Source organism: Mytilus galloprovincialis, chromosome 5 (assembly GCF_965363235.1).
Source record: "Mytilus galloprovincialis chromosome 5, xbMytGall1.hap1.1, whole genome shotgun sequence".
NCBI classification, from domain to species: Eukaryota; Metazoa; Mollusca; class Bivalvia; order Mytilida; family Mytilidae; genus Mytilus; species Mytilus galloprovincialis.
In genome coordinates, this window is record NC_134842.1 from 63,440,110 (window position 1) to 63,464,317 (window position 24,208).

The window sequence follows — 24,208 nt, forward strand, 5'->3', positions numbered from 1 at the left end:
TACGGTGATACAACAACTTTTACACTATCCGACTGGAAAATTGTCCCGGTTTCTTGATATGTATAAACGATAAAATGGAAAAGTTTAACAAAATCTGTGACATATAAAAAAAGAAGATGTGGTATGATTGCCAATGAGACAACTCTTCAGAAGAGACCAAATGATACAGAAATTGAACAACTATATAGGTCACCGTACGGGCTTCAACAATGTGCATAGCCCATATCACATAGTCAGCTATAAAAGGCCCCGAAATGAAAAATATAAAACAATTCAAACGAGAAAAATAACGGCCTAATTTATGTACAAAATAAATGAACAAAAAACAAATATGTAACAGAGCAACAAACGACAACCACTGAAATACATGCTTCTGGCTTGGTAAAGGCACACACAAATAGACTGTGGTGGGGTTTAGCGTTTTTTAAGGGATCCCAACCCTCCCCTAACCTGGGACAGTGATGTAACAAACAGTATACAACATAAGAACGAACTATAAAATCAGTTGAAAAAGGCTTAACTCAATGGATGGTATATACAACCAAATTAAAAACCAAATCTTTATATCTATCGAAGAATTTAGTAAAGGTTTTAAATAATTTGTGGTATCAAAAGAAATTATTACCGTTAACATTTAATTTATTCGAAGTAAGTTCCTTTGGGTAAGTTTCAACAGTTTATTTAGAAAAACCTCGAAAAAAATATCAAGTTAACGATAAGTGTTGTTGGATTTATCAATTAAATGCAATTAATACGGGTCTTTACTGAGTCTGGTCATAAGCTGTTCATAACAGTTGCAAAAAACAAGTCTGCTATTAAAGGGGCACAATAAGTGCCCATTGGAATCCTACAACATGCCGATACACTTTGTTGCCGAAACGTACATTAATATTGCCAATAAGAAAATTAACAGCTTCATTCATCTCATCACACATTTAGTAAGTATATCTAGCTTACAAATATTTGCCTTCTCATAATTTGCCTTCAGATTTATCAAACGACCATTTAATTAAACAGGAAAAAAGTTTATTTGATAAGATTGTGTGGAAGTGTAGTGTAAAGAGTTAAAAAATCAAAACTGTCAAAAGAATCAAAAGGACCATCGAAAGCACGTAATTTATCTAAAACATTCAAAGAAGTTTGTACACTCACTCCAAAATAGTTAATTCCACTATTTTTATATATTGTATTCCAAAAGTTAATGCTAAGTTCTTTGATAATATATATATACATGTAGTTAATGAACCAGTTAAAAGCACTGAAAGATTAGTTGTAGAACACTTGCCCGAGATGAACAGATATTTTACTGTTTTTTGTGTAGTTTAGGTAACCAACATACATAATAGGGTCCTGCAAATGTACAGAAGAGGCAGTACGCTGAGGTCAGGTTATAATATATTTGTTTACTTCATGACTCTCTGTGGATCTAGGACTTGAATGTAAATGTGTTTAAAATTTTATTTCTAAGAACGTCCGTGGTTCGGCATACCACCACCACTTTGTTGGCTGCTTTGTCGGGCACCGCTTTGAAAGTTCTTAGAGTTCATTTCTTAAGGGCCTTTTCTCCCTTTTCTATTAAAAAAAAACCTTTTTCAATAAATAAATGTGAACTTGCAACGGTCGTCTCTGTATATATTTATCATTATATAGACAATAATGTCCAAATTTTCTGATTCCTGGATCCGCCTCTCGGCATGGAGTTGGTGAACCACCTCTGAAATGTTTTGCGGACTCATGTTTTGCTATAATGTTTGGCTTTATATTATTTTTTTTTTATTTTTCCTTCTTCGACATTTGATTTGTTCATTGCTCCCTTGTCATTCATGAATTTGATAAAAAAAAAAAAAAAAAAAAAAGTATTTTCACAATCTGAAGATGCGGTTTGTCGTTTAGTATGCAATCGTTCATAATTGTAATTGGGTGGTCTGCCTTTACCTGTTGTTTATATAGTTGCTTGATTTGTGATAGCTAGCAAATACAACGAGTGTTCGTTATTTGATCATATATGTATGCGATGTTTCGTTCGAGAGAGAAAAACAAGTATACATATTTAGCAGTGTTAATAAGAAATGCACAGGGAACTATCAGTATTTTGTTGATTCCCTTTAGGGGGTAAAATTTAAAAAGAAAGGCTTAAAGAGGACAAAAACTAAATCATAGACTTTAAGCATTTAAGCAGATTAACCGAAAGGACAGCTATTTTTTAGGGGTTTCTGGAATCAATAAGAAGTTTGCCTCCCCCTACACTTTGTAGTCCACTCCTGTAAGCCACTGATATCCACGGCATTACATTACTGTATACATATAGTGGTCAATTTTCGTTACAATAGAGCAGATATATATTGGACCTTTTCCCCTTGAATTGTTTTACTCGCATGGTCAAAATCTACAAAGTTGTCAACTATAGATCCCATAGGACATGAATACTAAAGATTGTATGCACATGCATACATGTATCATATACCTAGGACCATGGAAGTATTATATTCAATATAATACCTCCATACTAGGACTAACACATTAGTAACATATTTTGCATCGAAGACGTCACTAGCTTTAGAAACCAAATGAGTGATATTAGTATCGAGAGACAATACATAGCTTTACTTTCAACATAATCTTGGTTTTGGTTAACAGTTATCGTTCTTCTTTAACATTTTGGGGATAAATACTCAAAATGCCAAAAGTCTGTCAAAATTTTAGCCTAGGCCTGACACTAGTTGGTTAAGAACTTGGTGATCTGTTTACAAATCAACCATAATATTACCATAATCATTTGGCTATTATATAATTATAATCTTTCTAAAATATTATATACAAAAATATATGTAAATTTTAATACACTTAATTTTACTGATAAACTCGTGATTATACTAAATCCATCTACACCAAATGATGTAAAAGCAGTTGTTTCTTTTATTAAAGAGTCATTAGACTTGAGGAAAGGAGAACACTAACTGTTTTTATCATATCTCTTATAATATTGTCGAGTTTTCATTATGTTTGATCATGTTTTGTTTTGTCAATGTATTTGCCATAACCAAAATTGGTTTTTGTCTGTTTTGCAAATATAGAATTATTATTATAAAAGATTGATATCTCTAGTTTTTTCGCAAATTGTTATGATGGGAGAAAACCTCTTTAATCTGCTTAGGTTAATCTTGGCATCGGAGCCGATAGAAACCTCAAATATTTAGCTTCACTATACCGATATATGATTTTTTTTTTTTGGGGGGGGGGGGGTTAAGTTCAGAATATATATTTGTAAAGAAAACTAAAAAATGTGCCGAAATACGCCAATGAAATCGTAACTAAACGATAAACAATTTTCAAAAAATTTAAGTCATGTTGGTTTTTAATCTACAAAAGGTGTACAGCTCTAAGTCGCCTAGAGTCTAGAAAATTAAAAAAAATATATCAACCAAGACTAGCTAGAAATGCCGTCTATCCAAATTATCATGAAGAATAAAGGAATTGTAGCCATGATTTAGCATTTCACACATACTATAGTATACACTTCCTTGATAGGACAACCGGCTTGGATCAGACAAACGAACATGAAGCAGGGTAAATTAAACAAACTAAGTTAAATAAAACTAAGTTAAATAATCACAGTACACGTCCATGAAACTGTGGTTATGCGATTCATATATATTTTTTGAAAGATCTAAAACTTAAAAAGGCCTTTGTGTGAAGAAAATATGAGGCAAAATTGAGCTTTCCTTGTACCAAATACATATATACTGAGACACCAGACATATAAAAAAGGTGCTCTTTGCTTTTCGGTAAAGAGCTTGCGCGTAGTCAGTTATCTTTCTAAAAAAGGGAAATCAAATATCTTTTACCAATGACTAACTATACAGGACACCTAACGACATCATTGTGTCAGAGGTTCTGTAGATATGGTTTGGTTATTGTTTTCTATATCCGAGTGTTCAGAAGACTAAAAAATCAACCCCTCCCCCCTTTTTCCGTGTGAAAATTCGACAAAATTAAAAAAAAAAAAAAAAGTTTCAATAAAAGTCCGCCAATTTCTGTTTGAATGCTTTATTCTTGCGAGACACAATTTATTCCAACTGCCTTGGAGCGAGAAAAAAAATATATTCTTAGATCATAACGTATTTTTCGCACAGGTCTGTCATTCCGGACGGGTAAATAATTATCTTGTTAGATAACTGTCTCCTGTCGTCTCTTTTTTTATTTTCTAATTAGAAATGATTGCGCAATAATAAGTTAACTTAAATCAACAAAAGAAAATGTTTATCTCTTTATGGTTTCCCTAGTTGCACGATTTAGAAGCTTCTTATCAGCTAACCTTTGGCAAACTTTGTCAGACGAGATTACCGTTTCGTTTGATAGGTTGATAAATGATTACAAAGAAAGTGTTATATACAAAATTATTGATAATATCGGGCCCAAGAAATGTCAAATCCTAGATCATTTCTCTGTTAGAATCTGCCAAAATTATTTAGACAGGCAGATATACAGTTAATGTAATTACAAACGGATTAATTCAACTCTGACGTGTTTACATTACGCATTGATTTGTAATAATTTAATAACAAAAGTCAATTCAATAAACTCCTTGTATCCTTACCGCCTAAAGAAATGAAAATATCGATTGAAATTCAACTCAAGTCGTATATTTATCTCTCTCAAATGTGTATTCGCCATTGAAATGCAGATTATATGCTACGATTTCATTCATGCGTGTTGTAAAATTCCTGATCACTAAAAATAATTCAATTTGCAGCCATAAATGAAATTTGGGGCGGGTTTGTTTGTATTGTGTATTCAGAATAAAAGGCGTGTCTTGCGGTCGAAAGGTAACAAAACGCAAGTAAATACTGATTTGTGTTACCAGGCAACGAACAATTATCCAATCGATAGGTGATATACGACTGTCAATCACTGATAGTTCGCGCCTTTGAGAGACGCGCGGATGGCCCACCCACCTTAAACCAATAGTAGTGTAACGAACATTCAGTCATCCCCACGTGCAGTACCTTGGATAACATTTGTAGTGTTTAGTTAGTGTAGTAGTATTTAGAAAATGAAGATGGATCCTGCTCAAAATTCACCAATTTCAACAAATGGCATCGATGATATTCCAAATGATCCAGGGTATGTTGATTCCACTTCTATTTCAACATTGTTTACTCGTTTGATCTTTTGTTAGTTAGCGTACGCGATCAAATTTCAATCAACTAGGTCACAATTCATAGTTTTCTTAATGCATTTCTTTTTCTTTTTGCAGGAAAATGTTTATCGGAGGATTAAGTTGGCAGACAACGGCAGGTATGTGATTAAATCAATTAATGAAATATGTCATCTTCTATTGTTTTTACCGATAAAGTTGTGATGTTCCGGTTCAAAGATCGTGGCACACCGTTAATTATTTTCAATGGAGTTTTTTGTCGGAAGTATTCAAATCAAATGTCAACGAGTTCATCTGCAGTGCTTGTTAGATCTATGGTCAATTTCAAAAATGTGCTTTTTTAATTTGTAGAAACCCTTAAATCGCATTTTGGTGTTTATGGAGAAATTAAAGAAGCTATGGTTATGAAGGACCCGACTACTAAGCGTTCACGGTAAGAAACTCATTGTTTACATTTTTCGTTACGGGTCATTGATTTCCAATGCAATTGTAATTGTTTCGCTTTCTATTATTAGAATTCACACGTTTCCCATCGCCTCCAGAAATTGATTTTGAACTGGGAACAATTAACAATTGATTTTAAACCATCCAGTCATTTTCTTTGGGTGTATACTCTAAAACATTCCACAAGAAAGCAACAACACAATAGCTTAATTCATTGTGATGTAGAAATTTAAATAATTAAATGATATTTTTATAACATATTAGGTCAAATGAATTATAAATTTAATAGTTCACTTTAGTAGATATAAAAATATATGACATTTTACTTTTGTTCTTTTATGTAACCTATTAAAAGATTTAAAATGGGACATTGTACTAAAATAAATTACAAGTAAAAACATTGTGTATTATAATTTCCAAGGTAAAAGAAAAAGGCTATAAAGTAATAAACACAATCAAATAAACAGTGTATTTATTAAATAAACAATCTTGCACACATTTAAGATCTTTATATTACAAGGGTAATAAATCTAGTACTTTTCAGTAATGGAATTTCTGTGTAACTAACATGTTCAAAGCTGATATCAACAAGTTCTTTACATATTTTAGTATCTTGACATTTCCCAGATAAACTTTGTGATAAATGAAGAAAGTGATTCACTGGGTCCATATCAAGTTTCTTTAAATGCATGTTTATCCAGGTTTTTGGCATTTTAATTGAGGTGCTGATGGGGTGAAAAATTATTTAAATTATATGAAATCTTTCAAATGATCAGATTTAACATAATTTTAACTTAAACAATCTCATATATGTACCTTATCTACATTAACACACTAAAGATAAATCTGACCTTTATGTAAATCAGTCCAAAAATACGACCTTCAGAAACCTCTTTGATTTCAAATTTTTAAATGAAAAGAGAAATTGCCAGGGCATTAAGCAATTTAACAGTAATTGCACCTACATGTAAAAACAGAATGATAATGCAAAAACAACAGCTATTAGTGCATGTAGTAGTCCTACTGCACAATGCAGATTTACAAGATTAAAAGAGAATTTGTTTCTAAGGTTGTATGTTGCAACATATGTCAATTTCATCCTGATAATTATACATTTTTTGGCATCATTCACAATTCTCTAGATGACTGGACTGTGAGAAATGTACATTTACCTGTTAATTGTATTTCAAATTATGGCTGGGGTTAATGTTTATTGGAGCAGTCATTTTCCTCTAGATTTTAGCTTAAACTTGGATATCTTATTTGTTTGTCTGACTTCTGGTAGTTAAAACTCTTGAATGAGTTTCCCATTTATCTATGAAAAGCAAAATTCACACTTAAAAAAGAAAGTTAGATTAAACTGATAGATCACCAAAATCTTTCCTTAATCCTCCTTTTGATTACTTATTCAATTTTAAATTGTTTAAGTGGATCAAATACATTTAAAGTGGATCAAATGAAGCCATAAAATAATACATTGACTATACAAATTTATTTGTGTTTTTTAAAAGAGCCAAAATTAAAGGAAAAACAAACTTTCACAGGTGTTTAAAATCTTAAGAACCTGTTTTGCAATCTATAGTTCTTCTTTAGTCTGCAACAAAATTATTTCCAACTTAACTCAGGTCCAAAGACCAATTTTCCATTATTTTTTCTTATGCAAATACCCATGAATTGGAATAACTTTTTCTCGTCTGGGGCATCAGACTAGTTGCTTACGGTGCAGACTGCATCTTCCTTGCACCACTGTGTAACCATTTTGCATTAAAACCCAGTCAAATTATGACAGATTACTTTGTTATATACAGACTACATAGATATTTAGGACAGTAGATACTGATAAAACTAGTACTGCATTAGTATCTTGGGGAGCAATTCATCAGAATACTTTCTTCCCCTGTCAAACGCACACCAACTGCTGATGTTACTGGTTAAAATATATGTGTCTACATCTTGTACCAATATTGTAAACATTGCTATACAGGCATGACAGGGTTATAATTTCTTGAGAAAGTTGATCGTAAATTTTCCAGCATCAAAAAGCTCATGTTTTCTTGAAAGTTGCTTTTCAAAATCGCCTAAAATACAAATTTTTCCTCTCGAGAGCTTTCAGTTTTATTTTAACCTTGTGTACATTAGAGTTATCTCCAAGGGGCTGTAACCCTACTGGTATATTCTAGTTCTGTAAGAGTATGTACATGCAGTGTTTGAAAGGGAAAGGGGCCTTCATATCCATCAAAGGCAAAAATTAAAATTAAAACAGTGGGCTCCAATGTAAAAGTTGGGAGAATTCCTCTTAGAAACAAATGTAAGAGAAAAATTGAATAAATAGGCTTGTGTCTGTTAAAAGATTCAATATAAGATCATATGCTGGTTTATACAAAAAATACAGTTAACTTTTTATGCAAAACTTGAACTATACATTCAGCAATGTACATGCTGACAAAAATTTGGCCTATTATTAATGAAATATTGCTAAAGAATTCTGTGGACGTGCAAGGATAAACTGTCATTCACGATTTACATGTACAACCATCCACTTGTCATGCTTAATTGCCGCGTGTGTCTAGTTAACAGGTTGTTAACCCAAAAATTGTCTTTGTATTTTTTCAAAAATTTAAACCATTTACAACCATTAACCTTTGACCTTTAGCTTTCCATGTACACAGTTTTGGACATTCATTGAATTTAATAACTTTTGAATTTCATCATATTCTGTCAAAACATCAAAAGAAATAATATCTATTAAAAACGGTTGTACATGGACTATTGTCTATGCAAACCAGGAAAATGTCGAAATATTTAATAACAATAAAAATGTTTTTACGTCTTTTATTAAACATTAAAAACATATTAATATTGCAGAGATAGAAATAGAAATGTAATTATAAGCGACAACGAGGCTCATAAAATAAAATAAATGACTCTGGAATCGAGTTTTTAAAAATTGAGCAACCTCTGAATGAATCGAATGAATCTCCGGCCATTTTCATGGGAATAAATAAAGGTTTAAGCATCTTTGTGAATCAATCGGCCATAAAAACCTTGGGAGGAAAATATAAAACTACTGAAGTATTTCTCAAGTGCCCATTAACAATTAACGGAAGCTAATGATTATTATATACTTGAGCATTCTTTAGTAAGATTAAAAAATGTATAATTATCTTCTTCGGCATAAAAGATTAGAACATCTAACAAGGAAGCATGAAAACATGCGACGGCTTTGCCTGGGAAAGTTTCTGTTTGAAAGCATCTCTTGGCAGGTTTGGTTTTTTAGAGTTTATGATCAGTGATGATCATTTTGTAAAAGATGAGTGGCAATTAAATATCTTTCAGAAATTAACAGCTTGTTGGTCTCAGTTGTGTATTAGTTGCGGAAAAATGTTTACTCAATTGAAACTTTTGCAATCTTGTGGAAAATGCAAATGAAATGTTCAAATACATGTGGGGGCATCATTGCTTATGGTTCATGTATGTTCAATGAAACAAATTTCTTACAACATAATTTATTGGAGGGAAGCTTTAAGTTATGTTTGAATGAAATTGTTCAGAATTTAAGAATTTGGTTGGTAAATCGTTTGCTGAAATCTCTGTTTGGTGGTATCGTGGCACTGATCACCATATGCATGTAATATGGTTTATCTGATGCATAATTGAGCCATAGCTCAACCACTTAGGCCAACTGCAAATCAATCCCTCATATTAGACTTCATTCAGCTAAAAAATAAAAACAAACAGTTCCAATGAAATTAGAGTAAGGCTAACATCTTTATTGAAAAAAGACCCATTAAAAAAAAAGTGATATTTCTTTTACAAAATAATAATTAAGTTTAACCTTTATCAAATTACCGGGATTTAAAAAAAATCTTTACCCCAGGGATTCTTTATAATGAGGATATGATCTTGATACTTTTGTTATGTTGGTTTTTTACTGCCATAGTAACTCAAATATAGTTGTTCTGAAAAAATCTCTCTGAAACTGGTGTGGTTAACAGTAGAAAGCTGCATGCAATAAAAATCTAATCACATGTTTTTTAACAAAAATCTTTCATTTGAAAAGTTATGTCACCGGATTAACTCGCAAAATAAATTGAGATTATATAATCAAATACAAACAGAATTGTGTATTCATATATAATGCACACAGACCTGTAATTGCATTTAATGCACAAGTACTTCTTTGTGTTTGATATGAAACATACATTTTCTTTACAATGCATGTATTTTAAAAGGGGTTGTCAGTTTCATGCTATTATGGATGTTTTTCACACTTAGTGAACAACTATAGCCAGTGTTTGTACTTAAAGGTCATCTTGCAAAAATTGTGTTAATTAATTCTGGTCTGGTATCCCAAGATAAGGGCAAGGCTAAATCAGCCATAGCTGAGAAATTCTAAGTTTGACTTTGGTTCATTCATGGAACACTCAATGTGTGTGCACACTGTGCATCATACATGTAGAAGTATATACTCTTCCAAATATTAGTCTTGAATAATTTACCAATTAGAGGTACTAGTGCAATGTACTGTAAGATATACCAATCTACTTAGAACTCAAGGACCTGTTTTGATTTTATAACAGAGTGGGAGTGGTGAAGTACATGCATTCTAATTGTTTTTCATAGACTAGCTCTTGGTAAATTAAATGTAATTTCTAGAAGACCTTGTCAGTTATTGTCTTTTGTTTTATTATGGAAGTACATATGTACCAATATTACATAATAATAATACTTCTATGATTGCTGTGTTTTATAGAAGATTTAGGATATTTTGGCAGATCTAATGTAGGTCAAAGGTTGAAATTTGTACATTTATACTCTAAATCAGCCCTAATTCTAAGATGGGTTTGATAAAAGTTTGTTCAACATGTTCAATGTAGGATGCTATGAGTCACTCAGTAACCAGCTAACAAACTGAATGCCTGCTTCTTATCATTGCTTTTCATTAACCAAACAAGCACCATTTCCTGAGAAGGGAGATAACTCATATGAAACTAGATTTTGATTTGGAGTACACTTTCTTAAAGAAGGATTTTTGTGTACATTAGAATTTTACAACTGATGTCAGTTCTTAATCTCATGATCTGTTATAATCTTACTCAATTTCCTAGAGAGTGACATTTTTACAATATAATATATTTACAGCTCCTTCAATTCAAGATACAACAATACAATCAAATAGGTGTCAGTTTTTTAAACCTTCAAAGCAGGAGATTTCCCTTTGGGGCAAATTTTCTAGAGGGAATATTTTTTGTATGAATGCTGTTTTTCATAATGTTCAATCTCACTTTTTTAATGAATAATCATTGTATGATATTTGTTTTTGTGATTGAATGATTGTTCAAATTAATCCATTCATTAATGAGGATATTAGCTAAAACAACTTGTCAGGTGGAGACACCAGGCACTCTGTATTGTGAAAAGAAAACAAAGCAGAGACAATCAATTGTCAATTATAACTAGACAAACCACTAATTGCAATTAATTAAAAAATACAGTGAATTAGGGAAATAAACTAAAGATTTGACCTCCATGTCAGAATTAGGTCACCTGATGGCAATGTCTGATTGGAGAGAACCTTGATGTGGCAACTTCAGCATTGGTTTAGATAAATATTCTAAGATACATATTCTTTGATAGGTAGATTGTTGGGCTCAAGTTTATTCGAGTTTGTTGTAAATTTTGTGTAAATTTATTACTGTGAGGTCCATCGAGGACTATTATACTAAAAGTTAGTGTAATAGTCCCAGGGTCCATTGATAAATCACTTTTGAATGGTTGTCAGCATGGATGGATTTTTCTGAAAGCAAAATATACATGTTCCAGGTTACAATAAATGAATAAAACATGGAATATTTCCATAATGAATTGAAATTGAAAATGTATACAAGCAGGAGGTGAAATCTAGTTTTGACTTGAAATTGCTGAGAGTAGGAGAATTTTGAAATATTGAAATTTATAATACCCCTCATGGAGTCCCAAAATAATTTACTGTATTTCCCAGTATGAATTCTATTCAAAATTTGAAATGTGTAGGGACCATGTTGAAAAATAAGCACAATTAATATACTCTCCAGACTGCCATGTGATCAAGGTTTGTTTTCACGCTTTCATTCCATATTCAAACCATCTTGAAATTATTCCTTTACCGATTTCGGTACTTTTTGGTTGCCATATGATGTGGATAAAATTCAATCTGCAAGAATGAGATGTAGAATTATGAACATGCCTCGGACAGGAGAAAATCAACAGTTATTGCTACATGTTGCATTTAGAGGTTAAACTTTATATCATTAAGGATCAGATTTATAATTTAACCTGACAAAGTCGTGTGTACTTGATGATGACCTTCAAAAATAGTTTAATTCACACTTAATAGGTAAAAAATCTGGTTTAAAATAATTTAGATGCCATAAAACACTTTTCTAATGTAAATGAAGTAAACTCTCCAGTCATTTGAATAAAATCAAATTGATCAAGACTATGATCCAGCTGTTTTGTATGACAGCAATGTATTATAGATTTACATAGGTATATGATTTATAATATTGAAGATATGATAAATGACTGGTTGATATCTACACAGAGGTGTTGATTTCACTTGTGAGATGCAGTGGAATGCAAGTGAAATTTGTAACCCTATGACTTTTGCTCATGATAAACATGATTACCCTGATCCTTACAACATTGCTTACCCTGATCCTAACAAGATAGCAGGAGTTTAGGTGTTGTTAGTCATAACCACTCTTTGCAAGTGCTTGCAAGGAAATGGTTGTTTATTCTTAAAAATGTCTGCTTAGATTCCTCAATTGATTTGAAAAAAACAACATATATGTCACCTTAAAAGACAACAACACTCAATGTTTTTACTGCATTGCAATAGTGTTATTGGTCAATAAACTTCGCCAGCAAGAATGGCCTATTCAGGACAAAAGATGTTGTTTAAAGGTGCAGTACTATTGTAGCATGTGATTTGATTACTGAGAGAGGGTACAAGACTTTACTGTAGCATGTGACTTGATTATGGGAAGGGGGTATCATACTTCCATACCTTTAAACTGGCCCTCTGGTATCTTTTCTTCCTCTTTTAGAATGAAAAGTTAAATTTTAAACATTAGAAAAGCTGCTCATAACTTGAGTGGGTCTGACAGGAGTTTTCTAGTGTCTTGAATGTACATTTCAGGGTCATCTTAAACATATTTATAGTTGCCGTCAATGTCATCTGCAAAAATTTAATTTTTTTTGATAAATAACAATTCAAGTAATGGTAGGTAAACTTAGTACAATTTCAGGGTCATCTAAAACATAGGTATTTTTTTTCAATGTCATCTGAAAATTGTAAAATTGTCAAATTTCGATGCATCATAAATGAACTACATACAGATACATAAACTAAGTACTAATTTGAATAATATAGTATAAATACTAAATTTTTATAGAAACACAGTTCACTAATGTAGGTTAATATAGCTTTTTAATTGTATTTACATAAATATTTACATATTACTGTTAAAATGTAGATTTTGGTGATTGGTAGCTAACATTTTTTTACATTTTATTTCTTTTCAGAGGGTTTGGTTTTGTTACGTTTCAGAATCCTGATGATGTCGACAAGGTGCTAAAAGCATGCCCACATGAACTAGATAACAAAGTGGTATGGCATTTTCTACTTACTTTTTGCATGTTTCTTTCAATCACAGACCTTTGACCATTTCTTTTATACATGCTGTCGTGTAACTTGCTGGAATAAGAATCTTCTTTATATCCGTACTTTCATAACCCTGCAAAGCATCAAATGCAAAAAAAAAATATTGGATGTTTTTATTGTTTTAACATTCTAATCATGCACTTGTATAAAAAAAATTGAATATTATCAAACTAAATTTTGTGAAATTCATCTGTGTATTTTTTTTAAGATACCATTCATTTTGTCTTGTCAATTTTGAATTACTTTGGAATTTATTTACATGGGGAAGGGTCCTATTACCTGATTTTTATGACCTGTAAAATACATGTGCATTTAACTGTGAAATTTACATTAATCATGGAAAGTGTCAACAATTCCATTAATATGGAAGTGCATATTTAAATTCATTCAAAATTCTTTTTTTTTTTGTGTTAAAAAACTGGAAACCTTAAATTTTACATCCTATCCATGCAGACGAACAAAAGCAACATGTTTTCTGGTATACTAGTCTAATATACACTTTAAAAAAGTAGTCATGGTCTAAAATCCTTTACAATGTTCCAAATTTCCATATTTTGTGATTTTTCATATATCACTTGTATAAATTATACCTGTGAAATGAAACTTGTGTCATAACTAACAATAGACATGTATATCTAATTAGAAATCTATTAAAAAAAATGCACACTCTAATTTATGAATCTAGTACAGACAGGACGTGCACCATGCAAAAAATGATTATATATTCTTGTATTTCATTAACAATATAACAAATCATGATAGGATCGTAACAAATTGAGTAAGGTAGAATCCATTAATTACATCATAATTTGAAATGGACAACTTATGTAAATGACTATAATTTAGCATACATTGTACTTGTGTTGTCTCCTTATGTCATATCACTATATCTATTATCATTATAATTAGATACAAGATTTTAGATAAACATAATGTTTGGTTTGGTAACACCTAGCATGTGGTATGAGGATTATTTTTGACAAATGATTGCGTTACATGTTTTGACCACAGGGCAGTTTTAGAACCCTTTGTGTAAAATTTGTCACCAATGTAGTAAAAATGCCTTAAAATTTGTCAAAAGTTCAAACAGTATGATTTACATTAATACACTTTTATTTAGATAAAATATTAGTGTTAGTTTTGATTAGACAATACTTTTAAAGTTCAAAAGTTTTTTTTATGTATATGTGTAATTATAATAAATTTTGAAGTAAGAGTTAAAAAAACAGGACCCATTTTTTTTAATCAGAAGAGGAAATATGCATGTAATTTTTGGTTAAAAAAAATTAAAACATTTTTGGTAAAATTTTTGGTTTATTTTGTGACATAGAGTTATCTCCCATTATGGCATGGTGTAAAATGTGTACTGGGCAAACAAGAGTGGGGCAATTGAACATGATTCATTATGGTAATAAAGATGTTTCAATTCCCTGTCAAAAGTTGACAGATATACTTGTAATATTCATATTTTATTGAAGTCGGAAATGTCCTCAAAATTGTCAAATTATGTGTTTACAAAAAGTTGGTTCAAAAGTGTAAAGATGTGATATAGCAATATAAAAGATTCTTTTGTATAATTATTACATTTTTATTACCAAATATTTTTATTTTTTCAAAATGGTTTGTATATAAATGGAAAAAAGTGATGTTTATGGGACCTTAAGATAAAAAAATTCAAGTGGTATTATTTTGGCAACAGATTTAAAATTTGTTCAAATGAAAAGCTTGCATTTTGTTTATACATTTTAGTTATGCATTGCCATAAGGGGGAAAAGTTTAAAAACCTATTTTTATTTTGTTATTGAAATTATTTTTTTTACAATTGATGATTACATCTTTTAACTGAACTATGAAAAAAAAAACCAGGTCAATGCATTTAAAATAATATTTAGAAATTTAAGTTTCCCCATTCCAGTTTAAAAAGCGTAACGTTTATTTACACCAACGGAAGCCATATGGGTTAGATCAATTTCAGGTTTATACTGATTCCATTTTTGTTTACACTTTCCCGAAATTGCATTTCATGATAGCATTGCAGGTAAATTAATTGCTTTTAAACAATAGTCACAAGTTTGAAATTATTTCAACAAGATTACTCTCACTTATTGTACTTTTGTTTGCTGAACACTTACATGTTAAAATTACGGAGGTTTTATTCCAATTGATGAAAAATCCACTTTTTGTTAACATTTCTGATCCCTGTTTGCCGGCTTTGTTTAGAAAGGCTTTTGTACAACGTCTGCTAATGACAGTCACTATCTGATAGACCAAAATAGATTTTTATACAATTTTCCCAACTGTTACCGACAGAAAAGGATGCACGCCTTTATTTCGATCCACTCGGCTAATGTTTACTTATACATTTAAAAATTTGATGGGAAAAAGCAGTGTTATATCACATATGTTCCATTGTTAGCATATAACGATCCGTTTAAAAAGTTCAATACATTTTATAATGTCCAAACAATTCATCTTGTGTATAGAGTGACGTCGACTCTTCAAATCTTCAGAATTCACGATTTCTAATTGGTTCACAGTCAATTTTCACAGCCTGGTATCTATAAAGAAAGTAAATATTAAACTAAACAGTTATTTCAACTTGACTCACTTAGATATCTTTATACATACACAGACTTTGCAGAAGTGGGTTGCGCCGTAAAACTCAACATCCGCTTTCTTCGTGTTCGCTGAGCTTTCCGCAGACACCAACTTTTGGCTACAGTACACCAGAAAGTTCTCTGCAAGTGTGTAGTACATTCACAGTTTTGATCACCAAACGTGTAGGAAAGAATTTGACGTGTCCACTCTCAGCTGTCAAAGGACCATAAACTTGTTGATTGACAAAGACATATTGTTTCTACGATTTTATTGTTACTTATCTTGTTATATTTACCTTGGACTATCAAGACATTATCACAAGTCTTGTCTATAATATTGTGTGTTTAGATTTCTCATAGAAAAACGAAAAAAAATGGCCACAATGGATTCTAACAATCTCTGGTATCTTTATCCACAGGTTGATCCTAAAGTTGCATTCCCAAGAAAAGCACAGCCAAAGGTCAGTATATCAATATTTTATTTCATATATATTTTGCATGTCTGTATCCATAATTTTTCTATCCTTCAGAAATAGGAATATTTTGTATGAAATACATGTATTTATTGCATGTGTTCAGTGTGGTATTTTTGACATTTGGACAGAGTGCATTGAGTACGGTTGCATTTCAACATGATTTAAAGAAATAGTATTACTACAAAAAATAATGTTATGCCTAAAATGTAAGGCAATCAAATTATTGACTACATCTTTTTTCAAATATGGTTAGTAATTTCCTGATGTCAATGAAGTGTTTGATTTTATGGTAATGGGAAATCAGGCTAACACAGTTCAGTTTTATATCTGATGTGGTTGAAATGCATGTTTAGCCATAAGGATATTTTTCAGCAAATTTATTGTTTAAAGATTTTTTGCTCTTCTCTTTGATGAACATACAACTGTTACATGAATGTGATACTAAAAAAATGGTCTACTTACGATAACAAAGGAGGAGAAAGATTTTGAACTGGATTAGATGTTTGTGCATTTCAAAACTAAATGTTTTTCATCATCCACATCACTTAAAGGAATCAATTTAAAGGTTTTACATTTTACAACAGGAAATGAAATTGTGCATTATTTATTTATGAACTGACATTATTAATTTGTTTTCATCTAGTTGATGAAGCTTAAAGTTTTCAAATTAATTCCAAAAATTTCAGGTAATTCCATAAATGTTCATTTAAAAATTAAAAAAAATTAAAAAAAATCCAATAACTTTATACAAGGTGCATTGATGCATGTTAAATTACGTAGGAAAACGTTAAAATTTTAATTCACCCTAATTATAGATAATACATTAACTGCTCTTTTAAATTGCAGAAAAAATATTTATAAAATGAAAGATATTACGGACGAATAAATGCAAGGGCAGTGCAATTGTTTAAAATATACTAGATATATCCCTGAAGACATAGAAAAAAACAACTCTGTATAGACTCAAATATCTTAAAAGTAGTACTGAACAATTTAAATAGACCATTGACAAAGTGGTGTAGTACTTTGATCATTGGACCCTCCATGTTCAATTAAGCACATCTCAGAGACAGATTTTAAGATATCTGAGGTACATATTACATACAAAATTACAAAAAATATTCTTGCTGAAAAATAATTAAAACTTAACCTTGTGGGAAAATAGTATATTCAAATTTCAAACTGTCCCTATTTGTATAAATTTTTAACATGTAGAAATAATCTTAATTGTATCCTGGAGCTGAGAAGATAAAATGTAATATAAAAAGCAATATTTTTTTGTTAACAGTGTGTTTAGCTAGACACATCGTCCTTCATATAGTTAAATGATCTTGAAATTACAAAAAAGCTTGCCATAGGGATCAGACCAGTGCTTAGGGAATTATTATAAAAAAGATAATATAATGAACACCGTCTTGTATATATTGCAAAATTGAAGTTCAAGTTAATTACAAAGACAATGCCAGATAACCGTAAAATCTAATAGCAGTTTCTGACTAGAAAGTTTAACTAGTACACATTTTTGTTTAGGGGCCAGCTTAAGCACATCTCTGGGTGTGAGATTTTCTCGCTGTGTTGAAGACCCAATAATGGCCTTCGAATGTTTTCTGCCCTTTAGTTGGGTTGTTGTCTCTTTGACACATTCCCCATTTCCATTCTCAGTTTTATTATTATCGCTTCAGAAAACCCAGTATTCACCCAAAGTTTGTTAAAACATTAATTTAAATGAATTTGACATTTTTCAAGCCATTACTGAGTATTATTACAAATTACGCATTAATTATGGAATCTTCATATTGAATAATTGGAGAATGATTCTGTATCAGATTAAAACTGAAGCCCTTGTGAAATGGATATCAATAAATATGCAGCTCCATATCGGCAGTGTCAATTTCATATTGATAATTGGAAAATTGTTTTTTACTACTATTATACAGGTTTGGTAAATTCAATTCTTTTAAAACTGAGTGATATAATTCAGATAAAATTGGACTTTCCAGGAAAAATGCTGATACAGAAATATTTGGGTTAAAGTTACGTAATTGAATTTGAATTCTAAATTTTTGTGATTAGTAACATTATTATTTAAGGGCAGGTACAATATGTCAGTGGGGTGACAGATTGCAATGCAAACTTTACAAAGACAGCGTTTACAAAATATTATCTTAGCTATGCAAGAAAAGGGGGGAGTGGACATCAAATTGTAATAGAATTTTCAGAAAATTTTGAAAAAAAAAAAAGAATTTAATTTCATGATATTTTGCTTGTGTAAGCCAAACTATTCAATGAAATGTTTTTGTCAGGGGATTTTGACTATCTTCGACAATAAATGAATGCTAAAAGACAAAAATGTTAAGCTGTTTAGCGGATTACACCCTTCAGTTTGTTTTACATGTAATCAGTATTGACCGTCATTGATGTTACTTTGTCATGCAAGTCTTAAATACAAGATAAGTATGTTTTTTTTATTGCCGCCAGGAAATCGATTGATGGCCCTAAGAAAAACTGTTCTGATACAGTAAATACCAGCGTGAATTTTTCCCATTGAATGATTTCGGAATAGGGTCGAAAAGAATTTATTTAAACATTTCCCTTATTTTCAATTTAGGATTTACTTTAAAATTACGGCAGAATCCTGAGCTATTGTCCTCGCTAGTCTATAAAATCTAATCTTCTTTTTTTTTGCATTAAGACGCCTCTGTCTTCATCAGTCGGCTTTATAGAGCGCCATCCAGTTACGTTAAATATCCGATAGAAATTCCATCATCCCAGTTCATCAAAGTGAGAGAAAAAATCATTTGAAAACCATAAATTGACTTAAATGTGAGTTTGTTGGCGATGTTTAATCAACTAGAATATATAAATGTTGTAAAAAGGTTTCTTTCTAACTAAAGCTTTGAATGTTTACTGGAAAAATCAATCAGAAAATGTTTTCGAAAACTTGACTGCAAGAAAAAAAAATAACATTTATTAGTTCAACATCAAGTCCAAATGTGTTCTCGCTTGTTTTCTTTGTTTTTTAACGTGCTGTGAATAGTCATTGACATTTAAAATGTCCTCTGTGAAATTTGTTTCATGTTTATATGCAGTGGAACAGAACTGCAGAGTCACTGTGCATCAAAAGATGAATGCAGTGAATTTATAGACTGGTTTTAGAAGTTCAAATTTTCTTCAAAGAATGAAATGTTCAACTGATTAAATTTCAAAGTTAGGGAAGTCACACTTGAGCATCAGTATAAAGAGTTTGAGGACCTTCAGGATGCACACTAATTTGAACCCTTCTGTTTTACACAATGAGAATGAAAGATTGAGGTTTCTCATGAAGTATATTTTATTTTTTAACCATAATCTTTTTTGGTTTCTAAAAATGCAAACAAATCGTTTGCTGCTATTTGTCAACTTTTAAATTGAATTTTTCCTCCTGGAAAAACTTAACAATGCGATTCTTACTTCATTGTCTCAATACAAATAGGTACTGGGTAAGATGATGGTGGTTTTTTGTTAAAGAATTTGTAGAGATATATTATTACTTCATTCTAAATTCTTAGCCCCATAACCCTAGCTAGCATTCCTATAATTTGGTCACTTGCTAACAAATCTATTCAAATAGAATGATGACATGAAAGATTGTGGAATTCAAACATTAATTTCTCATTCTGTGAAGAATAGACAAGTTATTGTTCCAATAACAGTTGTATTCAAATCTTTAATTCATGATTTGATTCAATTCATTTCGTTCTGTGTGAAAGAAAATTTGATTAACATTTTTTATCGATGGATTTAGTTCTCTATAGAAAAAAACATATTTTATATGTAAATGAATCTGAATAAAGACATTGTGTGTTCTGAAGTTCCGGGCAGATGTGTCCGTGTGTCCGAGACTACAACGCTCGTAAATGAAATTGACAAAGGCTTAGAGCTCGCCAAATGATCACAATAGTTGGAAGGTCAAATATTCATTAAATCAGCTACACAATTCATCTGTAGGACGGAAGGCTTTGAAAGGTCTGTATATGACCATCAGGCTTAAAAAATCAATGACGGATGGTTATGCATTGTAACCATTAATAGAATGTTGTTCTTGAACTAACAGAAAAGTGTTGTATTGGCTGCTCTATTGGAATGAATTGGACTTTCAATTAATTCAACCCTGCCTTTATAAAAGATCAATAATTTTGCTAAGTCATTTTCGCTGTATATTTCATTTCTTCTGTTTTCCGACTTAAACGGGCTGAAAATTCCTTCCGTTCTAAGCACATCACTGCAGACGGAAAGAAAATATGTTTGTTCCAGGGATTATACTGGGATGTTATGATAAGAATTAATCTTCTCAGATGAATATATTGAAAGCTTTTGTTTAAATGTCTAAGTGTACCTACATTGGTACATTGTGGGTAAATTAATATCCGCACATTTATCATATATTTGTCATACCAGATATAGATTTCATTACAAAAACAAACATCGTTTATTACTCTAGTCATATCGATTTCAAATTTCACGTAAAATTAGCAATTATAATTTCAATATTGTTTGAAATAAGATGTATTTTCCAATATTTGTAACGAATTTGTCACAATTGGATTTATATGAATAGCAATGTTGAAAAATTGATAAATGTTTGAAAGAGCCATATATAGATCATTAATATAATAGTTTTGAGATATTGGCATTATTTTTCTGACACTTGGGGTAGACGGTACAGAATTGCCAAATACCTTCTTGATGACAACATCATTTCAAATTTTCCATACCAGATTTTAGAATGATTTCTGGAGAGTCTTCAGTTTTAAAAATTTCAGTATATTGATGACATTCATTGAATTAATTATGACTAAGGGTAGGACAAAAAATGACATGTTTTCAAGGGGATGATCCTGCGGATTTGAAAAAAATCGAGCTTAAAATTTCTCATTGATTGCCTTTCAAATTTGAATCCATTAAAAACCAAAATGCAATGGAAGAAGCATTATACATTATTAGAGGGTTTAATTTTTCAGAGAATTTTCCTTGTTTCTCAAACTGAACCCGTCTTTCAGGTTTATTTAATATTATTTTATTTTACAAAGTTCCATTATATTCAACAAACATTTTCTCTATTTATACTTAATGGTGAAATTCACAACAAATTTCTCAATATGCAGTTTCTGTCTAATTAACATCTTAATGTTAAAAAATTGAAGTAAAAACCATTAATTCTTATGCATTTGTTGCACTCTCTTAGATTAGTATATATCTTTGTTCATTGTCATTAAATATTTTCCTTGTAGTAAACTGTATACTTAACTATACCTTTATGTAAGTACTTAAAAAAATCAGCTCTCTGACACCATCTGTTTAAAATTTGAAATGCAAAGAGAATTATATCCCCCTCCCAGTGTAGCTGGCATTTGTCTCAAACCTCTGCTTGAGAGAACAAGTATTAAATGATGCAATAAATTTATTTATAGCCATTGGGCTTTTGGATGTGACACTAATAGTGCAGTAAGCCCAGGATAAAAGAAGGATTTTATTCTATAGAACATATTGATGGCATTAATTAGCAGCATAGCAGTACATGTACAAGATCTTTTAGTTTAATTTGAAAACAGTTGGCTCGGTATTTAATCAGTTTTACTTACAACATATCCTATTCCTAGCCTTTCTGACAGTTAGGAATTGACGAAAGGAAGGATTAAATCTTGCTGATGAATCGAAAAAGATTAAAAGAAAGATTACATTGATTGTAGATGAAGGTGAACAAGGTTCAAAAAGAGATACAATATAAACTACAACAGACAAGGAATATTAATTACAGATGTTTTATCATCCTGTAAATTTTCATAATTAATGAACATTTTAACTCGTTTTAGCAAAATTACTTTTGATATTGTTACTGATGCCTTTATAAAAGAAGAAAGGCTTAGATATAGGAAACATCCCATCCCCCTTTTTTCTCAATAGAATGGTAAACATTTACAATCACGTTAGAAAATGTTGAATTCGTTAAACATATAAATGTTTTGCTTAAGTAAGCATACCCATGAAATCAACCAATCGGTATCTCACATTTAAAATTGAATCCACAGTTTGTATAACAAAAATTTAGCAATCTCATCCCCCCTTTTTGTGCTGCACATGGATTCCCTTTTTATAAAAAAATATATTGTTTTCTTTGTTTGGTAACATTCTTTTTATTTAACTTGGTAAAATTCTTTTTATTTGAATTAATAGCTTTACTGTCTGTTTAAAAAAATAAAATCTTATTACTTGTTCAAGTAAATGAGATGTTATACTAAAATGGAAATGTTTATTTGCTAAGGACTTCTATGTTTTATATATAAATAAACATTATTATTACTATGTGCCTGACTGCCTGAACTAATAGTATACTTATTCTTAAAGAATCAATATTTAGCCCCTGGTGAAAAGTTAGAATTTGAAGTTTGTATTTATTATTGAATTTTTCAAGAAAAAATTAACAAATGAAAAACTCACCATGCTAATTTTGAACAGGTTTTTAATAATGGCCTACCTTTGGTGATGAAATAAAGGGAAATAGCCCAAATGTTTACAGAAAGTAAGTAAATATTGAAAGTAAACGTTGAGGTCGATTTGAAAAAGGGAGGTAAACAAAAAGTAAGGTAAATATTGTCCCAATTGTTTACACAATTTCAATGCGAGAAGGAGCTAAAAGCTTTTGACGCTTTATTTTGTTTCTTTGTGTAACATTGTTTACTCTTATTCCAAACTTCTCAAAAGAAAATTTGTTCACAGGTTCCTTGCTTTTGTGGAAAGTTTGATCCAAATAAGGCAGACGTTGGTTTTCCCAGGATCTTGGTCCAGAAAGTGTTTGTGTATAAATTATATTTAATGCCGTGTTAAAATTGCCATGGTAATGATAAAATTTTATAGAGTCTAATATAAAAGAATTAACTTGTAAGCAAATTGAAGTGTTATTTTGGAAAGGAATTAAATATTTTGTAGAAGTGCAAATGGTTTCCTAGCAACAGCACACCAATTTTTTTATTAAACACACAAATGTTATAACTGCAATAATATTTCACTTCAAATTAAACTTTAACGACTTTACCAAAGATATTAAACTATATACATACCACTTCACACTTCTGGTGCAAATATACAATTCTTGATAAGAAATGTCTTCTCCTCCTTTTGGCGAGAAGATTGGTCCACTTTAACGCAGAAGGAGCAAAAAATGTATATATGCATATGTATTAAATTGGCTTAGTTCATACTTGAGATCAAAACTTTCATATCTTTCTTAAATTCTTTTAAAAGTTCTGGTGTATCCATTTAATAAGAAATCCTGAGTTTTTGGAAAGTAAATTTCATTGATCTTTTTGAGATTCAATTTCATATTTTGTCCCCTGATTCCCCCCAATTTTCTTGTTAAGGAAACATAATTTGGGCCCTCTTTACCTCCAACTCCTTATTCCAAATACTCTTCTCTTTTGACTGGGTACAATTTCTTAATAGATGAGATATGATTCACATTCTATAACCTTTTGTCCTTGAAATTTGTTCCTATTTTAATTTTGCCAAAAAAGGCCATTTTATTCTCATGTTTATTTTGGTTGTCATCTGATATAGAACGGTAACAGTTTATTATTAAGTTATAGGGATATTTGAATGGTATTTGTTACGATGGTCCTGTTACAGTGATGACCTTGTCGACAAGAGTTCTCCCAATTAACGGCAATTTAAAAGTTGTCAACAAAAGAATTTGTGTTAGGGGAATATCATGTTAGAATCTTATTAAAATCAAAACTGAAAGAAATTGGCTCAGTAAAATTTGAAAAAAAGTTTCAAATTGGGCCAATTATAA

General features: G+C 30.8%; 1 protein-coding gene and 1 long non-coding RNA gene across 6 annotated transcripts in view; one reads left to right on the forward strand and one right to left on the reverse strand.

Annotated features, from left to right (window-relative positions):
* The first annotated feature begins 4,947 nt into the window (after positions 1 to 4,947).
* Positions 4,948 to 24,208, forward strand: part of LOC143076236 (RNA-binding protein Musashi homolog 2-like) — a 106,309-nt gene continuing 87,048 nt past the window's right edge. For 2 of the 5 annotated variants that reach the window (XM_076251957.1, XM_076251953.1), the window contains exons 1-5: positions 4,949 to 5,124; positions 5,258 to 5,298; positions 5,510 to 5,591; positions 13,169 to 13,253; positions 16,324 to 16,365. In XM_076251957.1, coding sequence (XP_076108072.1) covers positions 5,054 to 5,124; positions 5,258 to 5,298; positions 5,510 to 5,591; positions 13,169 to 13,253; positions 16,324 to 16,365 — 321 coding nt within the window. In that variant the 5' untranslated portion in view covers positions 4,949 to 5,053. Of the gene's footprint in view, positions 5,125 to 5,257; positions 5,299 to 5,509; positions 5,592 to 13,168; positions 13,254 to 16,323; positions 16,366 to 24,208 lie in introns of all 5 variants that reach the window. The other 3 variants (XM_076251958.1, XM_076251952.1, XM_076251955.1) reach the window with 3 other exon arrangements.
* LOC143076237 (uncharacterized) lies at positions 6,060 to 13,374 on the reverse strand. The gene is made up of 3 exons (XR_012978575.1): positions 13,274 to 13,374; positions 12,651 to 12,821; positions 6,060 to 11,795 (listed from the first exon to the last, which is right to left on the reverse strand). It is a non-coding gene; the product is annotated as an uncharacterized LOC143076237 (long non-coding RNA).